Here is a 21,674-nt window from a genome sequence, read left to right as displayed (position 1 = left end):
CAACAGATACCCTTCCGTTGTGGTAGCACCTACGGTACGGCTATCTGTATCGCTGAGGCACGCAAGCTTCCCCACCAACGGCCAGGTCCATGGGTTCATGGGGGGGGGGGGGGGGTGCATAATCATACTGTGGAAAAATGGACATAATTGCAGACATATCCTGTACTGAACGGAGTCCGCCAGGTCCGAATATAACTTAAAAGACATGTACTTTCACATCTGAATATCGGTGGTTGCCGTGTCATCGTCATCTACAACGGGCAACCAAAGACCTGCTCTGGTTGTGGGAAGGAGGGACACCTCAGATCCGAATGTATCCAACGTCGAATCACTGACGTGCCGCCGGCTGACAAGGACCCGCCATCGCTGCCGACGCTGCTTCCTGTGACTTACATAGCAGCCCTCACGGCAGCTACAACTTCACCACGACAGCCGATATCCAATGTTGAGTTGCCGCTCCATCCTCCAACACAGGGCGATGACGACACATCCGTTCTACATGTTACGGATTCAACGATGGCGCCGCCCCCGTCGACGGATGACGCGATGCATGACGATAGCATGGCAGTAGACTCGCTTATTGTGCAAACAGCAGCCTTTGTGCCGGAACGTCGTGAGTCGTTGCCATCGTCTGACACAGAAGGACACACCAGGAAGCAACGCTCTCCGAAGCGACGGAAGCGGAGTCGGAGAGCGACTTCCGAACGGGATGCGACACAGTCTCCAGAGGAAATGCAATCCGAAAACAAAGGAAGTAGGTTGCAGTACGCTTGTTCGCCCACTGCTTGAATACTGCACAGCAGTGTGGGATCCGTACCAGATAGGGTTGATAGAAGAGGTAGAGAAGATCCAACGGAGAGCAGCACGCTTCGTTACAGGATCATTTAGTAATCGCGAAAGCGCTACGGAGATGATAGATAAACTCCAGTGGAAGACTCTGCAGGAGAGTCGCTCAGTAGCTCGGTGCGGGCTTTTCTTAAAGTTTCGAGAACATACCTTCACCGAAGAGTCAAGCAGTACATTGCTCCCTCCTACGTATATCTCGCGAAGAGACCATGAGGATAAAATCAGAGAGATTAGAGCCCACACAGAAGCATACCGACAATTCTTCTTTCCACGAACAATATGAGACTGGAATAGAAGGGAGAACCGATAGAGGTACTCAAGGCACCCTCCGCCACACACCGTCAGGTGGCTTGCGGAGTATGGATGTAGATGTAGATGTAGACGAGTACTTCACCTTCAATGACGACACTACCACAGAGGCAGTCGCCATTTGCTGCAGTGTGGCACGACCGAACTGAGGACAAATCACACATATCCATAGTGGCGCAATCGGATGCCAATATGCAGGACAGATGCTGCCCACCACATTCTAGAGTGCAGACCCCCATGCTGTGCCCTGAGGAAGCTAGGGAAGCCGATCCTGCTCCGAGTTCCCCGGCGTGGGCGGATGACCACAACGACGCAAGTTACGCCAACAGGGCCCACGCCATTGGCGCTGACTGTCTAGAAACGACTGCAGGTGAGGTTTGGGGGGATGCGGAGGAGCCAATATATCGGAAGCTCCATAGACATTTCCAATCTCAATGGATAACTTAGCACCTGCGGTTCGACAACAAGCGTATCGTATCGTCACGATTAGCCTCAGTACGATAAGAACGACAGTGAAGATCCAGTTGCTGCGTGAGAAGCTTCGTTCTTCGGTTGTTGACATTCCTGTGTCGCAAGAAGTGTATATAGCGGCTCTCCCCGTCTTTTGTGGTTATGTGACACCGGCGGACCGAAATGGCAGCGGTACGGCAATACTAGTGCGCGACGGAATTGCCATCGAAGAAGTGACCTACCTTCCGTCAGGAAGGGGACTGGCGATCACAGCACTGGGCACGCGCATCATTAACATCCATCAGGAACTGACCAACACAGCGAGCGTTCGAAGTTCTACTCGGAGGATATCACCCCCCTCTTTATTAGTCGCTTCGATCAGTGTATCTTCGGCGGCAACTTTAACTGTGTGCTCCAACCCAAAGACCAAGTCCCACATTTCTCGATTAGTCAAGAACTTCGGCTAATGGTTCAAGATTTGCTTCTCACCGACACTAGGGAGAAAATGCATGATGACCGTCCCGGACCCACATACTTTACTAGTCGCTAAGCCAGTCACCTAGACCGCATTTTTGTCTCACGAGCTCTAGCGCTGGGAGTGTTGGACGCCGAACGTTGGCCGCTTGCCTTCTCCGATCATAGCGCTTTCATATGCACTGTTATTCTACAACAGCAGCGGATATGGCGCAGCCGTGGACCCTGGAAGCTGAATGTGGCACACCTTCAGGACCCGGAATGCCGCCAGATTATCGCTAGCACATGGATGGAGTGCGAACGTCGTCTTCCCCGATATCCTTCGACTCTAGCATGGTGAATGGAATGTGCAAAACCAGCGTTTCGGCTTGCGCTAACGCAATATGGAAAAGACATCGCATAGTGGCATCGTCACACGTTAGACTTTTATTACACAATGCTCTGCGAACTCGCCACCCAACCACCGTCACCAAACCGAAAAATGGAAAGCCGCCGAATTACATGTAAAATATTGTCTCTTACAAGGCAACATTTGGAGGGGGTCGTCGTGGGGTCGCGACGCCAAGACCGAGCGGGAGGAGAAAATCCGTCTATGCATCACACCGTGCACGACACCCGCCGATGCCGACAGCAGCTGATCACGGATCTCATTTTGCCCGATGGTAGGGTCGTAATGACTCAGGCGGCGGTTGCAGAAACCTAGCACCGGTTTTACGAAGAGGTGACTACGGAGTACGCGGACGATCACGACATACTGTAGCACGTGTCGCACACCCTCGACAACGCAGCAGCGGCGTCACTTTTAGGTGGACTGACACGGGACGACATCGAGGATGCGCTTAACAAGGGAGCACTCAACAAGTCGCCCGGGCCAGACGGACTGCCGCTCGAGTTTTATCGGACTTTCCGCGATCTCATGATGCCCCGATGGATCACCATGTACCAGGAACTGATGACCCCCGGTTCCCAGGTGCCACCTGGGTTCGTGGAAGGTCTCCTCATACCGATACACAAGCGTTCCAGAGGTCGGATGGTTGAGGACTTCAGGCCAATTACAATGCTAAACTCGAACTATAAAATCTTCGCCCGACTACTCGTCAGCCGCATAAAGAAGGTTCTGCCACTACTCCTATTCATGGAGCAAACGACACAGGACAGAATGACCAACATGCAAACGGCAACCAGCGAATGCAGGGATTTAATAGTCATCGCCACATCCTGTCGCCTTCGAGCTGCTCTGATCTCCATTGACTTCGATCACGCGTTCGACAGAGTTCACCACAAGTTCCTTCTGTCAGTTATGGCCCGCTTGGGCTCCCCGCCTGACTTTCTTGACATGTTTCAGCGACTTTTCTGCAGAGTTGCATCCCGTGTACTGGTGAATGGGTGGATTGCGGGTCCTTTGCCGATCCGACGGTCAGTTCGCCAAGGATGCCTACTCTCCACGATCCTTTACGCGATCGCACTAAAACCACTTGTCGGAGGGTTGAAAAACAGGCTCTCGGGCGTGGCGTTAGGGGATCACACCCTTCACCGCAGAATATATGCTGATGACCTTCTATTACTTGTCCGATCTGGTGAGGAGGTACGGTCGGTGTTACAATGGATCAATCGGTACGGATTGGCAATGGGCAGCCTCATGAATGTGGCCAAGTCGGCAACGATGCCTATTGGGAGAGGCCTACAGGATGGCGCTTTAGCCCCACTCCCAATAGTCAACAAGATGCGGTTCTTGGGCGTAACATTTACACAGGATGTGCGCTTCACAGTTCCCATGAACTATAAAGGATTACTACAGGCGATACGCACAGAAGTTCGCCGTAACCTATTTCGACGGATGGACCTCCTACAGCGTGTGGAATACCTCACCCTTCATTTGGCGACTAAGATGATCCACATGGCTCAGGTTCTACCAATATCGACAGCGATGGCACACAGACTGCAAGCAGCATTTGGATATTACCTTACTGGTGGACTCCTATTCAAAGTCCGCTACGAAACACTCACCCTCCCTCCGCGTGAAGACGGACTGGGACTTACAAATGTACGAGCGAGAGCTACAGCGTTATACTTGTGCACAGTGATGAAGTTGTGGACCCATCAAGATGCTTCCCTTACGGGATGTCTGTTAGAGGAATTGATGCGGACGTCTCATCTGCCACCCGTCACGATTGCGCACATTGCTGCCTCACTCTCGCACCTCTCGGCAGACCTTCCCAACACTCGCACTCCCAAGGCGAGACACATTTACAGTTTCCTGCTAAGGTCCATCTCTCGCAATGTGACTGAGAGGAAAAGCCCGATCACCCTATGGCCAGCAGTGTTGAGAGCGGTCCAGAAGCCGTTCCTCCCCACGCGGATACGAGCCACGTGGTACCAGGTTGTGAACAGGAAAGTTGTAACACGACATAGGCTGCATACTATTGGGGTGACGGATTGCCACCTTTGCCCACGTTGACACCTTGTGGATATTGATGAACACCGTTTAACACGTGGATCGGCGTTAGAGGTATGGCTACGAGTGCAGAAGATCGTTGCCTATTATACCTGCGTATCGCGCCTCTCACAATTGAGCCACGGCTTCTCCTTTGTCCGGAGGATACTTATTTCCCGCAAGCGAAGACTCACGCTCTCACATGGTTTAAATGCAAGTCCATATACAACTTCTTTCGATATGATGAGAAGATGGTACTTGATTACTGGCAATTTCTCCGGAACAGTCATAGCACACTTGAGCGTACAACCCGATACCAACAGCTATATGTGAACTATTTGAGCAGTGTCTTCGATAACTCCCCTCACAGTGGGGGAGTACCGGGCAGGGGATGATCGCCGTTATGGAACTCCACACGCTGCGAAATGTTTATCAACTTGGAACATGGAATCTGTACGCAGATGGACCATGCACATGGAATGGCGTGCAAGACTAGCTTACATTTTTCTTTCTGTATTATCTATCATTAAACGATTAGTTTTAAATTCCATTTCATAGTGTCGAAGGTACTCCTGTTCTGTTATTGCTATAATGTAAACTCTAATTTAGCTTGTCGTCACTGACAGACGCCTTTTTTCTAAAAAAAAAAAAAGTATCTGGTACGAATTTTGCTGGTGCTACTTTTTTTTTACTCCCATGTGATCCTAACAATAGATTTGTTATGACTGCAAATCATCAATATTTAGTGATTCATGTATTATTTACATAATATTTATCCTGAGAAAAAGATGGTAGAGCACTTGCCAGGGAAAAAAAAAATTACAAAAACAGCTGGATAGAGCGCAGCCATGTAGGCAGGAGTCCCAGTTGGGGCACACATTTTCAACTGTCCCCGTTGACTTATATCAACGCCTGTATGGTTCAAATGGCTCTGAGCATTATGGAACGTAACTTCTGAGGTCACCAGTCCCCTAGAACGTAGAACTACTTAAACCTAACTAACCTAAGGACATCACACACATCCAAGCCCGAGGCAGGATTCGAACCTGCGGCCGTAGCGGTCGCGCGGTTCTAGACTGTAGCGCCTAGACCCGCTCGGACACTCCGGCCGGCTCGCCTGTATGCAGCTAAGGGTATTCATTTCATTGCAACCATACTGAATTCCAGTATTACCGATGGAGGGCGCCACGAACTTGTAAGTCATTTTCAGCCAAGTGTCCGGATACTTTTGATCACATAGTGTACACAGAATATCAGAAAGACATTCATTCAATCAGAAGAACGAAACGCAATTGCCGCTATATGACATGTAAGCGTTATATAGGTTTAAGACAGAGGATAGTGTGGTCTAAGACCAGAAAAAGATATCAATAAAATTTTCGTACAGTAAAGAATAAATCCCCATGTCGTGTAGTAAATACTGGATTATAGTGAGGGGGATATCAACATGCTAATGACGACAAAAGTTATGGGGTGAAAATGTACGATAAAATAAACTAAATATTCTGGTCATCATGGCTTCACGAAAATCCTGCTGCGAAATGAAATGATGGTTGGCATTATTGGCATGTAGACACCACGTGGAGCTGTTAGTCCGCCTGGTACAAGTCACTCTATTTGACGCCACTTAAGAGAATTGCACAGCGATGAAAATAGAATATACTATTTGGTAAATGACCAATGGCTGTTGTGGCAACATAATTCGCCCCTTTCTGTGCCCAAGTTAGATATAGCCCACAATAGTGAAGAACATCCTTTCTTCTAGTGTTGTAGCTACGCAGTTTGCTATTATTTTTGAACTAGAATTGGTTATTAATAACAAGTTTCGTAATTGAATATATGTATTGTGAAGGCAGTGTGAATATCCCCAGGTCCTTAAATAAATGTCTGCAAAGTGAACTTGCGTGAGCTCCAGCTATTATTCTGATTACACACTCTTGTGCAATGAATACTTTTTCTATTAATGATGATTTCCCTTAAAATATGTGACGTGAAAGCAGTTAATGAAAAGAGGCATAGTTGGCTAATTTACTGATATGTTTATCACCAAAACTTGTAATAACCCTAATAGCGTAAGTAGCTGAACTCAAACATTTTAGCAAATCATCAATGTGCTTCTTCCAGTTCAGTTTTTCATCAATGCACACACCCAGAAATTTCAAATATTCTGCAGCAACATACTTCGGTTTAAAGTCTATATTTACAAAACGGAATATACTTTGTTTACTCAAAATTCAGTAAGAGTCGATCTGCAGAAAACCACTAAATAATTTTCTGAATGACATTAATTAAAATTCCCTCATCTAACTCTTGCTTGTTGGGTGTGATTGCTATATTTGTTCGCTCCTCGTAACTGAGTGGTCAGCGCGTGGGAACGTCATGCCTAACGAATCGGATTCGATTTCCGGTTGGGTCGGAGATTTTCTCCGCTCAGGGACTGGGTGTTGTGTTGTCCTTGGATGTAAACAAACAGAGCCCGCCTCCACGTGGCGGGACACGGGCAACAGTGTGAGTGGGGACCGGAGACGGGTTGGTGTCACTTTCAGTCAGACCGGACCCCGGACCCAGTCACAGCGGCTAAGTGGCAGCATACGAACCCACCATAAGAAATTAGACGGTGGGTCATAAAAAATAAGCAGCTAGTGAAAAAAAAGTGTCCTTGTCATGATCATTTCATCCCCATCGACACGCAAGTCGTCGGCGTGGCGTCAACTCGAAAAACTTGAACCAGGCTAACGGTCTACCCGCCGGGAGGCCCTAGCCACACGGCATTTCCATTGGTGTACTTGTATCATCAGCAGAAAGAACTAGCTTTTATCTCCGTGATTAGTAAGTTGCAGCCACTGGCCTACCAGGTGCTGTTAATGTGTGATTACGAGCCGCCACTGAATTCAAAAAAATGGTTCAAATGGCTCTGAGCACTATGGGACTCAACTGCTGAGGTCATTAGTCCCCTAGAACTTAGAACTAGTTAAACCTAACTAACCTAAGGACATCACAAACATCCATGCCCGAGGCAGGATTCGAACCTGCGACCGTAGCGGTCTTGCGGTTCCAGACTGCAGCGCCTTTAACCGCACGGCCACTTCGGCCGGCCACTGATTTCAGTATGAAACATTGCCCTTGTTATCAAATGTACTTGAAATGTTAAGATCGGATTAGATTAGATGCCCTTTCATTTCGGAAAGTCCATAGAGTGGAGATCTTTCAGGATGTAGATCATATCTGGAAAAAAAGCATAAACAAATATTTACAAGGAAAAACAAATATACTAATGTATCTTACACAGATTCTTCTTCATGGATTTGGAATAAGTCAAAAAAATCTTAAACATATTTTCATCTAAAAGGTAATAAATAACCTGTTACAGGACATGTAAAGTTTCGATACACATGATAAACATGATAATTCTTAGGCTACCGAATCCATGCATTATCGAATAGAAAAACCATGTTACAAACTTATTTACATTGTAACCTCCCAACAGATAAAAAATGTAAGTATAGCATTCATTCACATTCAGCGTGACACAGTTAAAAATACCTCCCAACAGTAAAAATAATTATATCATTCACTTTCAGCGTAAACTCCCAACGAAAAATTCCGTAACCTACCAATCATACAATGTGAATAGCCTCCTAATAAAAAATGTGACTCATATATAACCTTTCAATAACTGACTGTGAATTTAAACTACTAAATTTTGGACGTTAGCAGTGCTGCGTCATGGCCCTGAAAGATCATTCTGAACAAATTGAAAAATCTTACCTCAGTGAAGTCGCCGGATAACGCGATAAATCTGCACCTATAATAAATTTTTCTGACACAGCCCAGTGCAACGCTGGCCGATAGATTTGTCATGTATAAAAAGAAACAAATGATTTTTCTTTACAATAATCGGAATGACCATGGATTGGAGAAATTAGTAAATTCTTTAGATTGAGATGAATGATTATCAAAAGTTAATTTTTATAAGAAAGATTACTATTAAGAGATTTTTTTTAAAAAATTTACATGGGACTTGATATAACAATAGTACATATGCGCGAGGCTGTTGGAATATTCGCTATTGTAGTGTTGGGCAGTTGGATGTGAACAGCGCGTAGCGTTGAGCAGTTGGAGGTGAGCCGCCAACAGTGGTGGATGTGGGGAGAGAGAAGACAGTATTGAGATGTTAATATGATGGGACGAGCTGGACGTGTGTCCGTCAGAAAAATGAAATTTGCCAATCTGGATGTCACAAATTATACATATATACTAAGACTTTTGAACACTATTAAGGTAAATAAATTGTTTATTCTCTATCAAAATCTTTCATTTGCTAACGATATGCCTATAAGTAATTAGTGCCTTCAGTAGTTAGAATCTTTTATTTAGCTTGCAGTATTGGCGCTCGCTGTATTGCAGTAGTTCGAGTAACGAAGATTTTTGTGAGGTAAGTGATTTCATGAAAGGTATAGGTTATTGTTAGTCAGGGCCATTCTTTTGTAGGGATCATTGAAAGTCAGACTGCGTTGCGCGAAAAATATTGTGTGTCAGTTTAGTTTTGATCAGAATAAGTAAAGACAGAAATGTCTGAGTACGTCCAGTTTTGCTCAGCTGTTTGAAAATCAAATAACGTCAGAAGTTTACCAGCACAGTAATTCATAATTTTTCTAAGGAGACATTTCAATTATGATAACACGTGCATAAGCTAGTTTTTCGTGATAATGCTCAACGGCGCCTTTGAACTGTGTTTAGTGTGATTATTGGCACCTTAAAAATCTGAAGTTAAAATTTTTTTAACTGAATCCTTAGCGCCCTTTTTTTGGAAGTACATGATCTTACAATTATTTTCGTTGGCGCGTTTAAAAGCCCAAAAGCTACTGCTTGATTAGTTACTTAGCGCCATGAAATTATTTCGCAAGTCATTCACTTAATGTGGGCAGTGCTTTTAATTAATACTTCGGAGTCTTATATAATTGTAGTATAAGTATCTGACTTCTTAAGATGAAATGTGTTAATGCTATCAGCGCGTGCCGTGTGTAAATTGTTTTGTGATGCAATAAATTTGTTATTTTTCTGTTATTTAGCACGCCAGGATCCCCGCTTCCTATGGAGTCTCGACTCTACCGCAAAACTGTGCTCAATTAGACTTGGTAAACTAGAACAAATGCAGCTTACTGATATTCTTTTGACCTTGTTGTTGTTGTTGTTGTGGTCTTCAGTCCTGAGACTGGTTTGATTCAGCTCTCCATGTTACTCTATCCTGTGCAAGCTTCTTCATCTCCCAGTACTTACTGCAACCTGCGCCCTTCTGAATCTGCTTAGTGTATTCATCTCTTGGTCTCCCTCTACGATTTTTACCCTCCACGCTGCCCTCCCAATACTAAATTTGTGATCCCTTGATGTCCTACCAACCGGTCCCTTCTTCTTGCTTTTGACCTTACAAACGATAAAACGTCTCCTTCACAGTAATTCACAGGTTGAAGATGCAGATACGTTGTTGAGCAGGAAAGATTTTAGCGTTCTCCTTCCAATACAAACGCATCTAGCGTACACGTTGTTTGACTTGGAGCGGCAGCAACAGCCTCGATGTTCCAACGCGGACTGTAGGCTGTTTCTGGAGAATGCCGCTCCCGCCGTGGTGGCAGCAGAGGTCAGATGGGGCGGACCTGCCTGTGGTGGGGGACAGTCACGTGACTCGCGGCGCCGGGCGACGGTAGTGGGGATGGAGCAGCTGTAGCTACTCGGGTGGCAGACTAACTTTCAGTGCGTGCTCGAACGCACGCGGGGAAGGTGGGATTTGTGAGAGAAGGAGCACGTGTACATTGGATCGTGCTTCAACGAAGCTTCTATTTCGAGGGAAAGACAACGTTCCAAAGAGGCAGCGTCAACCTATATGGTGTGTCACGACACTATGCAAGCACCGTCTCATTCGATCCGATGACGCAGTCAATGTCGTGAGTAGAACAAGTGTGTCAATGTGTCAGGTACCTCGTTTTAAAGTTATAGGAAAACGTCACTAACGAGTGGGATACGTATTTACGGTTACTGATACGTATTTGCGGTTACTGAGTAAAACCACGAGCGCACGCTTTGTTTCGCTTGTCAGTGACCTGAAGTGGAGCATGGGAGGAATACAAGCAGCGAGCAGTATTTTTTTTGTTTAATGAAGTGATGCGTGTCATCCGTTGCACTTGGGTTTGAAAAGCACAGTACTCACTCTTGCTATCGGCGCGGACGCTTGCAACTGCACTTGTCGTATCACTGTTTCACCCGAGCACCGCCGCGCGCTACGGCCCTGCGCAGAGTGACCTATTGTGACGTGTGTCCGCTATGTGAGGAGCAGCTGATCGGAGGACACCATCATCTCGTCTCCCGATGGCTGTGAGTGCGGGCAGGTCGGCTTCGGCGGCGACGCGCGTGCTGCTGCTGGCGCTGTCCTGGAGCGGCGCCGTCTCTGGAGCCTCCGGTGGCGCTGCGGACTCGCTGGAGGACCCCACGTGGTCCCCTCTGGCCGTCGCGCACTGCCGAGCCACGTGTCTGCGACAGGTGAGCGAGCGCGCGGAATCAGCTTCGCTGTTAAGACCAGCAAGTGCTGCCGCAGCGAAAACCTTGCATGACAATAGTCGTCGTTTCACGTAAAAAATATATATATTATGTCACTAACACTGTCAAACTACAGTCTGAGTACAAATTGATCTACTTTGCAGCAGCGACCAGAACTGTTTTGTTTTGCGAAATGTCTGTTTTTCGACTGGAAAAAAATCTGCTTATGTACTCTTTCATGCTTGGAAAACTTGTCTCCTGCCGAAAATTCTCTTTTTCCCACCGTATTCCTCGTCCTGATACTGCTATTCTCGTTAGGAAAACGGTAGTGTTTAATGTGTTACACATTTTCAAAGTACACACGTACGATGTCATTTATACTGAAAACACAATATGATAGTCTACGTTAATCGTGTACTCACAGATATCAAAATGTTACTGCACTGCCTCTACATCTATATGGAACCAGCCCTCTTTTTCTGTCTGTATTTGAAGGCTACTCTCAGGAAATTTTGATACGGCATTCACTAACAGCCGACCGATTCACTACGAAGATTCGTGTGTATAATTCATAAATACTCCGTGCGAACTGGCCGAACTATGGTGAATTAAAAATGCTCCCAATGTGCTTTACTGTCTGTATGGGAAGGCTGATCTCAGGAACTACTGTAGGGATTTGGAGACTGTTTTCAGTAACAAACTGATATGCGAGGAAGGCGTGTTTGCATATAATCTACTGCTGCTATGTTAAATAAGTCGTCCGCTCGTAGATTTTTGGTGCTACCCGTGCGAAGCCGAAACGGGTCGCTAGTTTCTATTTTACAAATGACGTAGTAGTTGAGTAGTCGCGTCATAAATAAAGATCTCTCTCTCTCTCTCTCTCTCTCTCTCTCTATATGTATATATATATATATATATATATATATATTGTCAAACATCATTTACAAAGGTCCAGTTAGAGTATTTGATGCTGTACTGGCTGTTTTTATAAAGGTTGCATGGTGATCTTTGCTTTTGTAAATGATTGATCGAAGATCCCCGACGGTGTAAAAACGGCCCAAATCTGTGTGGGACTGCACCATGTTCTTCGAGTTTGTCTCTAGGTTCCCCTGACATAACAGTTTATGTTCACGAAAACCTGCCAAACCAGATTATTAGCGTCTCTGGGAAAGTATCTCCAGGTTAGCGACGGTCTGTTTTGTCTGTGTTCGTACACATTTTTGAACAAGGGTAAGAGGAGGTACACACGGAGTTATACTTCCATGCAATAAAAGTGTTTGTGTAGCTACAACGAATGTTTCATTTATGGTATGGTGGCTTAAATACCGGCTGTTTGTACAGGACGAAACTTATACGAATCGAAGCTTCATAGTACTTACAGGATTTCTGGATTCCTCGTGGAAAATCTGTCGTTTGTATTATGTGGACATTTTCCCGAGCTTACCGCCGTCATCATGAAGCGTCTGTGGGCTCTGGAAGTCCGGTGTACCATAGTCTCGAAATGTAAGTGGCTAGACTTGTTGCCTGTATCTGCGAACATTTGATATCCGCTATTTTTATACAGTACCAAAGACACTTAAACGGCATCTAGAACAATATGACTGTAGCGTAGGGTTGTAAAGAAAACCACTACACTTACGTTACACTATTGACTAAAATCGCTGGTAACAGTAAGTCCTATCAAATACTTAGTAGTAACTGTACGGACGGTCACGTAAAACAAACAGTGGGAAAAACAGGATCCGGGCTGAGATTCATTGGGAGAATATGAAGAAAATTTAGTTCATCTACGAAAGAAGTGGCTTATAAAACACTTGGTCGACAGCTTCATGAGTACTGCACATCGGTCTAGGACCCTTGCCAACTAGGATGAATAGAAGCGACAAGATCAAAGAGTACCAACCCGAAATCGTTTACTGAGCGCTAAAGCCTTGCAGAGATGCCCAACCAATTCCAGTGACAGTCACTTCGAGACAGGTGTTGTGCATCGCGGAGAGGTTTTCTCTTGAAAAGAGTCTAGTAACATAATAATTCCTCTCACACACTTCTCGCGAAATGGTGAACCGGCAAAATCAGATAAATGAGAGCCAATGCACACCTTCAATGACAATAATTCACACAGGAGCCATTTGTGAATGGAACAGGGAAGTGAAGACGAGATAGTGGAGCCAGAAGTACTTTTCTCCATAGTGTAAGATCGCAGTGACGCTTTATTAGCTAAGTGTTGTGATTGCAGGTGAATTGCACTTCTCCAAACGTGTTACTGCCGAACTGTGTTTAACCTCCAGATTTACCCACGACGAAATCATATCGCCATCCTTTCACATCTTTCAACAGTTGCTAGCCTCAATCATTGCAACACAACTTCAATGTTATGCGGGTATTAAAAATTTGATATACTGTTATGTTTCATCAAACAAGGAATAAAATATTTAGCTAATTATTGCGCGTTCGATGGTACTAAACACATTTATCGTCCAGTTGCAAACCGGAATCACGGAGATGAACGACAAAATGTGCATATTCATTCCATTTCAGTATTCTGAGCAATCGAATTATCGGTTTATGCAGATATCATCTGTGCTATAACAGACAACAACAAAGGTGTGCTACGTAATATTCAGTAGCTAAGACTCCGACAATCTGTAAATTTCCTTTGCAGGAACGAACAAACACGAACTGATTTTCTTTATAGGATCGAGCATTCTTGTCTATCTTCTTCGGATGCCCCGCAAGTCATGAGAGGTCGCTTATAATTTTGAGTTCTGAATCCAACGTGCTAAAAGTAGCTTACTTCCATTTGAAAGTGTGTTTTCTGTTCAATATTATTAAATATATAGTTCCTATGGAGTTAAACTGTAAGAGTATTCGATCAGGCTTCAGCTCTTGTAAAAGGTCGCATAAAAGATAGCTAGTACGCCGTTAAATATATTGCAGAGCGTTTTTACAAAAAAATAAAGCATGTTCCATAAATGAAAACGTAACTGAAGAAGACAACATTACGCTATCTGTGGTAAAACGAGTAAAGTGATAATCAAAACAATTTTTAAAGTTCCTCTGAAAGTCACTAAAGGCTACTTTTCATTAAAAGCTTGCTTTGTAGTGTTACTGACGACGATTACTCACACAGTTTGTGAAATGCTTTATGCTTGTATTCCAGTGGTGACTCCTCCGCTAGGGTCAAGAACAAGGCGCGGGAACTGAAGGCAGGAGAATAACTGCTTTCACTTTCGTTAGACTAAGCGGTGTTGCAAGCTGGAGAAGCACACACACGCACACACACACACACACACACACACACACACACAGGAAGAACGGACAATACAATCAAGATCTTCGTAGCGCTGCGTACGCGGGATTGTTCAGCGCATTACGTCGTTGATTGAATACTCAACCTAACGACTACCCTTCCCCGTAATGTTACCTCACACTGCAACTAAATTTCGCAACAGGTTTTCCTTACAAAATATGTAGAATATGACATACTCATTCGTTTCAGCTTTTGTGTTATTTTGTTAAATTCTATTCTTCTGAAATCAAGCTATAGCATTTCGTTGGAAGAGAGAATAGTTCAGATTCACGAGATCCATTACGTGGAATGCGCTTTACGAAGGTGATGAACAAAACTTTGTTTTGAGTCGCGGAAAGAGCAACGGCATTTCAGGAAGCTATTGACTTGTCGGTTTAGTATTCTGTTCATTGCAGAAGGAGGTGAACAAGAATGGTTGGAGGTTGTTTTGGGGGAAAAGACCAAACTGCGAGGTCATCGGTCTCATTGGATTAGAGTAGGACGGGGAAGGAAGTCGGCCGTGCCCTTTCAAAGGAACCATTTCGGCATTTGTCTGAAACGATTTAGGGAAATCACGGAAAACCTAAATCAGGAAGGCCGGGCGCGGGATTGAACCGTCGTCCTCCCGAATGAAACAAGAATCTGGTGTATTGTATCACTGTGCCGTAGCACCTTCCAGCTGATGGCAAGCGTTGGAAATGCCGAAATTAATGTGAATTACGATATTTGTTCCCTGACGTAAAACGAAGCCAGAATCAATTCTCAGGAGCTGTGGTGGAATTCTGACGTAACGTAACATTACAAATACAAACGCGAGAGTTACAGAGTTGGTATGGTTTTACATTTTTCTATACCTGAAGTGACTATTAATGCTGGCAATACCTCGTATATGACGTGACCGAACTTGAAAGTTACTTAGTGCTAACAAGTAACTGGCAGGGTCAACCAGTTCTCAGGTAGCAAGCAGGCATTGGTATACGCTAATCTACATTAAAACAAACATTCCTGAACGGTTACAGTAGAGCATAATTTTCTCATATCGCACGTTCTGCTTCACGTCGCTTTAAAAGCGGGCACGCCTTAGCGCTCTTTGCTTTCAGTCGTTTAAGGCTGCTGTCTGGCAAAATCGACTGCTTCAAGTGGTTCAGATGGCTCTGAGCACTATGGGACTTAACATCTGAGGTCATCACTCCCCTATAACTTAGAACTACTTAAACCTAACTAACTTAAGGACATCACACACATCCCAGCCCGAGGCAGGATTCGAACCTGCGACCGTAGCGGTCGCGCGGTTCTAGACTGATCGACTGCTTCGATATTTCTGTAGGTATTGAAACTGCTGTGACGCTATCATGTTCATATAACATGTGAAGCGACATGTTAATTTTATCAAACATTTAACCACAAGTCCTTCCTTACTTCGAGTCGCCTGCCGCTGTGACCGAGCGGTTCTAGACGTTTCAGTCCGGAACCGCGCTGCTGCTACGCTCACAGGTTCAAATCCTGCCTCGGGTATGGATGTGTGAGATGTTCTTAGGTTAGTTGCGTTTAAGTAGTTCTAAGTTCTAGGGGACTGATGACCTCAGGTGTTAAGTCCCATAATGTTCAGAGCCATTTTACATCGAGTCGCTCGGTAGTTCGAACTGAAATAAATCCCAATAACAGTGTTAAGAAATTTTACAGAGAATTCCAGTACCTTATTTTGATGCGAGGGCTATTTACATTCTTTTCGTAGTAAATATTGGCTTTTATTTATTGTTAGCGCCGTGATTAATCAACCGGCATCCTGAACTCACATCTTTTTATCACCTTTTGCAAATGTCGGAATAATCTCTCACTGCTGTTAGAACGTACTTATTAATTCACTCATATTTATTGTGAGCAGGAGCAATCCTGTCACGCTTACTGCCAGCCGATGTTATGTTGCTTTCGATGATGACTTCCAGTCCACGGCGTCATAGCAGATTCCCCAGCAATTTACATTATGCACGGCTAGTTCCGTCATCCTTATGGATAGTAAGCGGGATGTAAATCATGAAGTCCTTGAAGATGCGTTTTTCTCTGTGAACCGATAAACACCAGGAAGAGCTTATGTCATGCAGTCGCGGTGAAAACAACGCTGGCAGAAGGCCGATGAGGGGATAATGAAGCATTGCTGATGAGCTTCCGTCATGCGTGACGGCAATGCCAGCAGGTGTACGGAACGGAATGGAAATAAATTAAATGTGAAGACTGCAGTGACAAACGTCCAACGGCTTTCCCTATATCCTTCCTGGTATTACAGTAAAGCTTGAAATGGCAGCTTTTTGTTATAAGCTTTACAGTTTTTATTCGAAGTGAAAACACGACATAGTCGTTAATCTTCAATTCGTCGCAGAGTTCTCCATTTTGCGATGGACCCTAAGTTATACCTGTAAGTCGGTAGAGAGTTATAACGCATAGTAGACTCATCCAGGTAAGAATTAAATTATCTGTCGGCTGTAAATTAAGGAACAAATGTAAAATAAAATACACTGAGGGAAAACAAGTCTGCTGTATAAAATTTATTTGAGACTCAACATCTACATCTACGTGGTACAGATGATCAATAAAGTGATGTAAATAGTTCATCATACTTCGCAAGACAATTTCTACCCAAATGAAGATAGAAACTTATGCATAGAAGTGCAAAACATTTATTTTGAAAAGAACGACCCAGTTTTAGAAGGATGTACCTCTTACATACATGCGCGTAAGACCTTGGGGTACTTACTACAGTTATTTTAAAGGTAAAAGTTTTCGTTTATCTCTTATGAATGTTCGATGTTTTTCAGCTCAAGTCGTAATTTAAGATGGGCTGCTGATATGAACTTGGATCACCTCCGTTAACATCTGAAAGCACCTGGCAATCCTTGCGAGTTTTGGACTGTGATGGCAATCTAATCAAAGGTCAACATTTGGGGTTAGGGATTGGGGGTGGGATGTATTGGAGGAGTGTGGTTCACAGGCGCATGACGATGTGAACGTATTAAACAACAAAATTACTGTATAGGCATAATAAATAAGCGTGCTCACTAATGTAGTAAAGAAGGGAAGAAGTTTTGTTACATGTTGTATTTGGTAGTAGAAAGCTGGTTGCTACATTGTTGCATGTTTTTGTGATTGTGTCGTACGAAATGGAATGGGTTCAATGATAGGATACTGGGAAAGTCTAGTTGGTCTACAATGGTGATTGGTTACAAACGTTCTTACTAAACAGTCGTGCGACCCGTTCCAGAAAATTGCTCTGATTGTTCGACCCCATATCAAATAAGCCTAACCGACCAAGACCGTACTAATTGCATAGTGCACAGAATCATTAAACATTAATTTTTTCTCATGTTCCAAGTGCGATTGGAAAGGCAAGAAATTCTAATGTATAGCAGAATGAAACGTACTCTCTACCATTATCATAGTAGCTTACCTACTGTGGTTGCTCATGTAGAAACGTTGGGATGGCTCCTATGGGATATAACAGATTTCCTGATTCATCCTTCGTGAAAATTTTTAAAATTTTTTCACTGTTTTTATTTTATTTTTTGCCTCTATAATGACTTCTTTCTTCGTAAATGGCTTATCGGTTCCTTACTAAGAGCCGTGCATCTTTTCGCATGTTGACAACTCTGTTCTTGTCCGAGACTTCCGTCAGCACCCCTCTCGTTTCCGCAGAACGCTCGGCGTGCCGCGGCTTGAGCCAGCGGTCACCTGTGACGTCGCACTAGCGCTGAGGTTGCGTGCGGGCCAGCGCTGGAACAACATTCCGTTTTATCTCTATCGACTTCTATTGCCCTTTTCGTCCGACCCGATCGTTCATCAAAATTTCACCGCAGCACTTAATCGATAGCAGGTGCCTTAAGCTTACGTAACGCGGATGCAGGTCAGCGGGGGAAAGGCGGGGGGGAGAGGGGAGCACCTGTTGTGACTACATTTAGACGTTAACTCTAGAATTTTCTGTCGCCGTGACGTCAGTAAGCGTGAAATATGCACCACAACTCATCTGCGCACAGTGCTCCTTAATTACCGTTCATACCATGGCTTAAAATAAATTGTCGCTGCTACTGGTATCGACTGGATCGTCGGTGACGTATTGCTTTCCTTACCCTAAATGTGGCATCTCGCTTTACCGTCAGGCCTGGTGGGGTAGTGGTAAGGAGCGTGACTCGAAACCGAGAGGTGGCCAGATCAAACCACTTTGCGTTTAAACTAACCTTCCACTCTCAACGGTGCGAGGAGTTGCCAGGAACGAGACGTGGTTCGAGTTCCACGTTTAACTCTACGTCACGCTTTTCCAGCTGGATTAGGGGGATACATTAAGGACACGCAAGACCACGACGTGGCATCCAATTACAAGACTTGCACTTGGCCACTGAACCGGACTCATTATTATTTAGCTTCACCCACGCTATGTGTCATTACAAAATGATAGAGAACGCTCGAGAAGTATGCTCATCATTCGAGGGATCCACTTCACAATGCACGATTAGCGTTTGCAGTTGTTTGGTTATTTTCATGTAGTTCAAATGTATGACGTATCTGGAGTCATTATATATGCGTAGGGTTATTTTAAAATCAGTCATGTGTGACCCCAACTTGTGCAGTTAAAATCGTTGCAGTTTCTATGTTAGAGCTTGTAAGTAGGCTGTTTAGGTTTTTTTATTGGTAACGCCACCTCTGTATGAAAATCACTGGCTGTGCTGTGTGCAGTCTGTGGCTAGTTTGCATTGTTGTCTGCCATTGTAGTGTTGGGCAGCGGCAGCTGGATGTGAACAGCGCGTAGCGTTGCGCAGTTGGAGGTGAGCCGCCAGCAGTGGTGGATGTGGGGAGAGAGATGGCGGAGTTTTGAAATTTGTCATGAACTGCTATATTTATATATGATGATATCAAGGTAAATACATTGTTTGTTCTCTATTAATATCTTTCATTTGCTAACTATCCCTATCAGTAGTTAGTGCCTTCCATAGTTTGAATCTTTTATTTAGCTGGCAGTAGTGGCGCTCGCTGTATTGCAGTAGCTTGAGCAGCGAAGATTTTTGTGAGGTAAGTGATTTGTGAAAGGTATAGTTTAATGTTAGTCAGGGCCATTCTTTTGTAGGGAATTTTGAAAGTCAGATTGCGTTGCGCTAACAAAATATTGTGTGTCAGTTTAAGCACAGTCATGTATAAATTGTTCAAAGGGGACGTTTCAAGCTTAAATAGTCACTAATCGAAAAAAACGTTTACAAAATAAGATTATAATACAACTAGAAGAAATATTAGCAACCCTACTAAAAGAGCTACAACTAGACGAAATATTGGCAACCATACTCAAAGAGCACTTGGTCTCTTTGCAATGCAGCAGATAATGTACAACTACTACCAACCGATGATGTGAGCCCCCTCTGATGACGCAAGTCATGACAATGAAGTGCCGTGCGGGATTAGCCGAGCGGTCTGGGGCGCTGCAGTCATGGACTGTGCGGATAATCTCGGCGGAGGTTCGAGTCCTCCCTCGGGCATGGGTGTGTGTGTTTGTCCTTAGGATTATTTAGGTTACGTAGTGTGTAAGCTTAGGGACTGATGGCCTTAGCAGGTAAGTCCCATAATATTTCACACACATTTGAACATTTTTGACAATGAAGTGCTGTGTTGGTGCTAGTCTGTCGTGTACAGTCAGTGCTGTAAGATGTGTCCAAGTGGAACGTAGCCGAATGGCAGAAGGAGATATCATGTTTGGACCTGCCGAGGACTACAACGTGAATGCCGTTGCCCGATTTGTTGCGTTGATACAACGTGGACTGTCCAACTTCTCTACAAGTAATCTACGTCTACATCTACATACATACTCCGCAAACCATGGTACAGTGCATGACGGAGGGTACCTTGTACTGCTACGAATCATTTCCTCTCCTGTTCTACTCCCAAATAGAGTTAGGGAAAAACGACTGCCTAAATGCACTCGTAATAGTCATAATTTCTCGCATCTTATCTCCATGGTCCTTCCGCAAAGTATGCACTGGTGGCAGTAGAACCACTATAGAGTCGGCCACTAATGCTGCTCCTCTAAATTCGCACAATAATGCTTTGCGGAATGAGCACAATCTTCCCTACAGGGATTCCCGTTTGAGTTCACCTAGCACCTCCGTAATACTTGAGTGCTGACTGAACCCACTGTTAAAAAATCTAGCAACCCACCTCCGAAGTACTTCAATATTTTCCTTTAATCTGACCTGGTGGGGATCCCAATCACTCGAACAGTACTCAAGAATTGGTCGCACTATCTTTCTACAAGCCGTCTCCTTTATGGATGAAGCTATGCTTTCCCAAAATTCTCCCAATAGCAGTATGTTGAGCATTCGCCTTCCGTCCTACCAACCTGACATCTTCATTGCATTTCATATCGCTTTGCGACTTTACGCCTAGACGTTGACAAACTGTACCCAACTGATGTTAACTTACAATCTTCTACACTTACAGCAAGCTGTCATTTCATGTGACGGGGCTATTCTGCAGTCTGGAGAAAGGGCGTATGTGTCGCAGCTATGTACACTATGAGATCAAAAGTATCCGGACCACCCCAAAAACATACGTTTTTCATATTAAGTGCATTTTGCTGCCACGTACTGCCAGGTACTCCGTATCAGCGACCTCGGTAGTCATTCAACATTGTGAAAAAGCGAAATGGGGCGCTCCGTAGAACGCAAGGACTTCGAACGTGGTCAGGTGATTGGGTGTCACTTCTCTCTCATAGGTCTGTACGCGAGATTTCCACATTCCTAAACTTCCCTAGGTCCACAGTTGCTGATGTGATAGTGAAGGGGAAACGTGAAGGAACACTTACGCTATGCATTTGACAGACTTTTTTCCTTGTTTTGGTCCATACTACCTCCTTCCAAAATATGGAAAATAAACAGCTTGCAATAGAAGAAATGTTTTACAGTATCGAAGTGCTCATCGTTCTGAAGGTATGCGTTTTAGAGCCCATGATTTTCATGTTTTGGTCTATACTGCCTCCTCTGTAGTTTGTCGGTGGAGTTCTGGAGATGCAGAAACCAAAAACAGTTAGGTATTTGAAGCTAAGCAGCTTTTATAACACATCGTTTCCGGTCGCAACCGTTGGCTAATCGGTTTCCCGTGTACCCCGGAAGTCGGCTGTTCTCGAGCCTGGAGAATGGGCAAGGACCCTCTCGGCAAAATGAGCGGTGGACTTGACCGACTCTGCTGTTTTCAAAGCCAAGTGATTTTCTCATGAAAGTCGTTGTTTATTAATACCTTTATTAAAAGAATCTTGTCATAGGCTTGGCTGGAAGTAGCACATTTCATAAAAAAAGTACGAAAGAACGAGCA

General features: G+C 44.5%; 1 protein-coding gene across 2 annotated transcripts in view; it reads left to right on the top strand.

Moving 5' to 3' along the window:
- Positions 1–10,264: 10,264 nt before the first annotated feature.
- LOC124622042 overlaps positions 10,265–21,674 on the top strand; it is a 171,685-nt gene continuing 160,275 nt past the window's right edge. Inside the window, exons 1-2 of one of the 2 annotated variants that reach the window (XM_047147601.1) lie at positions 10,265–10,455; positions 10,845–11,047. In XM_047147601.1, the coding sequence (XP_047003557.1) occupies positions 10,877–11,047 (171 nt within the window). In that variant the 5' untranslated portion in view covers positions 10,265–10,455; positions 10,845–10,876. Of the gene's footprint in view, positions 11,048–21,674 lie in introns of both variants that reach the window. The other variant, XM_047147600.1, reaches the window with a different exon arrangement.

Source organism: Schistocerca americana, chromosome 7 (genome assembly GCF_021461395.2).
Source record: "Schistocerca americana isolate TAMUIC-IGC-003095 chromosome 7, iqSchAmer2.1, whole genome shotgun sequence".
Taxonomy (NCBI): Eukaryota; Metazoa; Arthropoda; class Insecta; order Orthoptera; family Acrididae; genus Schistocerca; species Schistocerca americana.
The sequence above is the reverse complement of the archived record's forward strand: the minus strand, read 5'-3'. Positions and strand labels throughout refer to the sequence as shown.